Source organism: Cibotium barometz, chromosome 9 (genome assembly GCF_041138505.1).
Source record: "Cibotium barometz isolate CiBa-2024 chromosome 9, ASM4113850v1, whole genome shotgun sequence".
Taxonomy (NCBI): Eukaryota; Viridiplantae; Streptophyta; class Polypodiopsida; order Cyatheales; family Cibotiaceae; genus Cibotium; species Cibotium barometz.
In genome coordinates, this window is record NC_141054.1 from 56,956,616 (window position 1) to 56,961,024 (window position 4,409).

The 4,409-nt window shown below is 43.4% G+C and overlaps 1 protein-coding gene across 1 annotated transcript; it reads right to left on the minus strand.

The window, feature by feature from the left end:
* Positions 1 to 1,098: 1,098 nt before the first annotated feature.
* On the minus strand, positions 1,099 to 3,748 carry LOC147635744 (F-box protein At2g26850-like). The gene is made up of 5 exons (XM_086803146.1): positions 3,027 to 3,748; positions 2,212 to 2,291; positions 1,937 to 2,115; positions 1,778 to 1,852; positions 1,099 to 1,494 (listed from the first exon to the last, which is right to left on the minus strand). Exons 1-5 carry the CDS (start codon positions 3,585 to 3,587, stop codon positions 1,307 to 1,309), a joined length of 1,083 nt encoding a protein of 360 aa, XP_086659272.1. The 5' UTR covers positions 3,588 to 3,748; the 3' UTR covers positions 1,099 to 1,306.
* Positions 3,749 to 4,409: the final 661 nt, after the last annotated feature.

Here is a 4,409-nt window from a genome sequence, read left to right on the forward strand (position 1 = left end):
ATATGTTTGTGTTGTCTTACAAAAGTTAAGTGCTTGTTTCGGGCAAGCGAAACCACGTTAAGCAACGAAGCAGTTAACATGTTTCTTGAGATTTTCTAATTCCATAGATAACTTGGTAGCTTCCTTGGCCTTAGCCTCCACAGTCCATGCATGTCCATGTCTGCCTGTCTTGCACCTGTTTTTACAACTCTTGATTGCTCTTTTTTAGTGTTGGGAGTTCTTATTTCTTCTGAGTCATGGTTATCTCTACCCTGCCCTCTTCTTCTAATGTGCTGCCTTGCTTCTCTTTTTCTCTTCCACATGTTGCTAGTGACTTCGTGCCTTGTAGCTCCTCCACTTTGTCAAAAAGCTTAATGTTTTGAGCAATGAGCTTATCCACTTTTTTGAGCACTTTTTCATGATCAAATTTGAGGTTATCATAGCATTCTCATATCTAGTGATTTCCAACTGCTACTCTATGACTTGAATATGATCACATCTATAGTGGAGACATGGTGTTGAATGATGTCGTAGATATGAGCACTATCACTTTGCCTTTGTCTTCCTTTGGCTTACAAATTTTCCTATAGCAATTGCTCTTTTGGCTTTTTGTTTTCTTGTCTCAAGGCTTTTCTACAAATTTTGTACTTATGATTACAATCACAAAATATATTTGAGAGCTCCACAAACTTGCCAACAAAACTTCATTCACATGCCTCTTTTCATTTCAAAGAAACCAAAATTGCGAAGTTTTTCCCACTTCACACACATGCAGAGCACAAGAAAAATTATTTCACATAACTTGCCTTAGCTTGAAAGGGCTCCTATAAAGGGGAAAAAGGAGTCTCCTCCATACGAGCCTTGTCCATGAACCCACTCAAAAATTACCTCTACTTGATTTATTTAATTGCACACTTATCTACGTTTGTGTCAGGGTCCTCAGTTTGTGTCAGGGTCAAGCTCAAAACTCTCTAAAAAGCCACACAAATGGGTTTTGCTCCACTAGACTGAGGCTGAACCTTTATTCAATCACTCAATTCTTAGGTGTTAGACTACCATTCTATTCCTACCAATGGACACTTTAAAACAACACATATCCCTTAGTGCCAGCATAGCTCCAAGACCACAATCAAATAGTTTTAGAGCAATTGTTCCATCCTCAATGTGGGATGAAAAAAATAATTACAAGTTCGCTCCAAGACACTTGCAACAACTTGCTTGAATTTGCAAGTTGCCAAAAATAATTAAAAAAAGCTTTGCCCAAAATAATTAATCTGAGTTGGCTGGTTGAAAGAAGTGAAAAGACAAATCTAAAAGGCAAAGCTTGCTACTCCAAGGTTTCCCTAGGCCAAAGTTGCCTCCATGCAGAGATTTCTTCTTCGGAACGCAACTTCCGAATGCCAGCATAGAACCCTTCAGCCTCACTACCCTTCTCTTGATGTGATTTTCGGTTAATTGCTGTTCTCCTCCATCGAGATCCAGGTGCATACTGATTGAATTCCAACCATAGCAAGTCTGCCACATGGAAACACATTGATCCAAAAGCCATCATCAGATCAATTGTGAAACACAACATACTAGACTTTCTTGCAATACTGAGAAGTAATGGCCTTTCCCTCGGCAATGGCATGTACATCCACAGGTGGGATTGGGTCCACATAACCTTTTGCATCATGAGTAGTATAGATGGGTAAAGACCTTTGGGAACAAGTGAAAAAGGGGCCCTTACACCTGCAGATTATGGTTCCCGGAAGACATTAAGTGCCATAAAACAGAGTATCAAAGAGAAGCAACTCACCATCCAAATGGCAACAACAATGTTGGCTATCTCTATCACACGTGTCTAGATGTCCCACGAGTCCATACCACCATCCTGTGAAAAAGAAAAGGCAGGATTTAATTTGTTTCCTGAAAAGTCTGCAAAACAATCATCATGCTTGCTTGAGCCATTGCATACCATACGGGAACCTTTTGTTCCTTCGCCATTGAACTTCAACTTGGTCTCCTGGTTGCAATTCGTTCAGAGAATCAGATATATACAACTCATGCGCTGTTGTGGGGACAGGTGGAGCTCTTAGTCTTTGCCATGATACACCCTCTTCTATGAGGAGAGAGCAAGAACCATGTGGTGGATACCTTTAAAACCAACGCATCAGTTAGGCTAAGATTGGCTAATCAAATGGCATAGAAGAACTAGTGTGGTAGCAATGGCTGTCCCTCTGCAAATAGTACCTCGCCGTGAAAGTATCTGTCTGTCGATCGTAGCAAAGTTCTGCATCATAGCAAGATAGCAAGAAACCGACATGTCCATGCTGCAAGAAAAACAGTATGGACGTAAGTGAAAAGCGAAAACAATGGTGCCCTAAAGGCTGACATACAACAACAGCAAACACCCAATCTCATATCAATCACTTATGCCAAGGCCTTCATAAGTGCACTGGCCCTTTTTCTGACAAACAAGCCCCTTTAAAGACTTGGAAGCAACCCAACTATCGAGTAAAAAATCCCCAATCACATGAATGGTTAAACACAGATATCCCCCTGATTCAAAGTCTAGAAGCAATCCTGTGCTCCCATATTCTGACAAACTAGACTCGACAAACAACCTAAAGATAAAGTGAAAAATCCACCATCCGATGCTCAAACACAGATACCCCCTCTAGAGGCAATCCCGCGCTCCCAAATCAAATACTCATCCTCGGGGAAAGAAAATACAACACAATGGATGGCCTCAGAGAGATCCTACCCTACATTAGCATGAAGCTACACATGCACTTAGAACCTGATATGTCGTGTTAACCCAAACCCATGGAAACTTCCAAATAAATGGGTCCCTTCGCCTTCAAAAGAGTTGACTTGAAGCTGTATGTGCACTCAAAATAACAACAATTCTGCAAAAAATAGCTCCGAACCTGATTGGAACGTGAACCAGAGTTTCACTACCCTCAGTGGGGTGCTGGCTTAAGGCTATAACTGTACTTATAAGGGTTGCCTTCAAATACCCCTTCAACCAATATGATCAAGAGAAAGAAGAATTGCAATCATACCTCACGGTTGTAGACCTGCGCAGGGAACCAGAAGGCGCCGGTCTCGAGGGTTGTGTACCACCGCATGTACGTGTTATCAAACTGGATGTCATTCACCTTGTCATAGGCTGGAGGCTTGGCCCAAGTGGTCCAGAGGCATGCGAGGGGCCAGCCCATGGGCTTGCAGAGGGTCAAATCATCAGATTTGCATGGGCTTACATGGCAGGTCTGCCATTCTTTGTATGCCAAAGGGCCGGCGGCACGGCCCCATTTGGATGTCACGTGAGGCAACCATAGGTAGTCACTGCTGCATTTCTTGTAGAGCTCTTTGCAGACAGAGGCCACCTTGCAGAGGCTATGGGGCGGTAGCTTGGAGAGAACAGTTTCTATGGCTAATTCTGGCAAATCCAGCAGGGAGAGACCATTCTGGGCGTCCTCTACGCTCTGCACCTTTGATGTGGGCTTTCTTCTGAGGCACATTGCAGCCAGAAAGGCCAATTCTCGGTCGCCCACAAAGCGCAGAAGAAACCCTAAAGCTAACCAGATGGGCAAAAGATCACTCAATTTCAGAAAACTGTTCATCTCATCAGCCGTCTTGCCTGCTGGTAAGGGGCCTTTCCCCCACGAGCGCGGGGCCGGGAAAGGACGATCTGCTCATTTGCGCAGCTACATTCGCCGCTAAACAAGCCTCGATTTGCGCCACCGCTCTCATTGGGCTCTACAGGCGCATTGTGAAATGGGCGCTCTCCTGAATCGTGGGCACACACACCGGTCAGTTGTTGGACCTTCGCTTTCCGTGGTATAAGGTAGCTCCGAATTTAGGGCCTGCTACTTTTAGCGGTCAGTTTAGAGGTGAATTCGTTCGACAGTGGTCCAATCCCCCCTTCCCACGTGGCCTGAACCCGCCCACATTTTCGGTGCTGGACCTTTGTAAAAGGACGTTCTCGTTTCTCACAAATAAAAAAATCAAGGCTAGGCATCCCACTCCCTTTTAATTTAATCTCACTTCTTTTTTTAAAGGGGAAATAGATATTTATAATATTAACACTTCTAGATCATTACAAAACAGAACAGTTCACAGGTGGAACCTCCTATGTAAACTGTTGAATCGCAACGTAAAAGATCTGGAATAGGCCTTGGCTTAATTTAATCTCACTTAAGCCTTACTCTATTCTTTGTACGTAGTGGGTTGACTCCACTATAGAATTCCCAGCTTGATATTTTTAAAATTCCTAGAGTAACAGGAGCCTACCCCTCCTCTAACCTCCAAATTCTTGCCACATGGAAGTTTCTGAAACTCTTCCTTTATCCTTTGAAGTTTGGCCTCAAGCCAAGCAAACAACAACAAAATCAACTAATCTAAGGAAATTAAATTGCCAAGGCATCTCTCTCTCTCTCTCTCTC

What these genes read in the sequence shown, in the direction of transcription:
- LOC147635744 (XM_086803146.1), bottom strand. Translation starts at nt 3,587, where the DNA reads ATGAACAGTTTTCTGAAATTGAGTGATCTTTTGCCCATCTGGTTAGCT. An exon ending in CGCAGGTCTACAACCGTGAG is followed by an intron (nt 2,292 to 3,026) that starts GTATGATTGCAA and finishes TTTTTCTTGCAG; the next exon opens with CATGGACATGTCGGTTTCTT. An exon ending in ACAGATACTTTCACGGCGAG is followed by an intron (nt 2,116 to 2,211) that starts GTACTATTTGCA and finishes TTGGTTTTAAAG; the next exon opens with GTATCCACCACATGGTTCTT.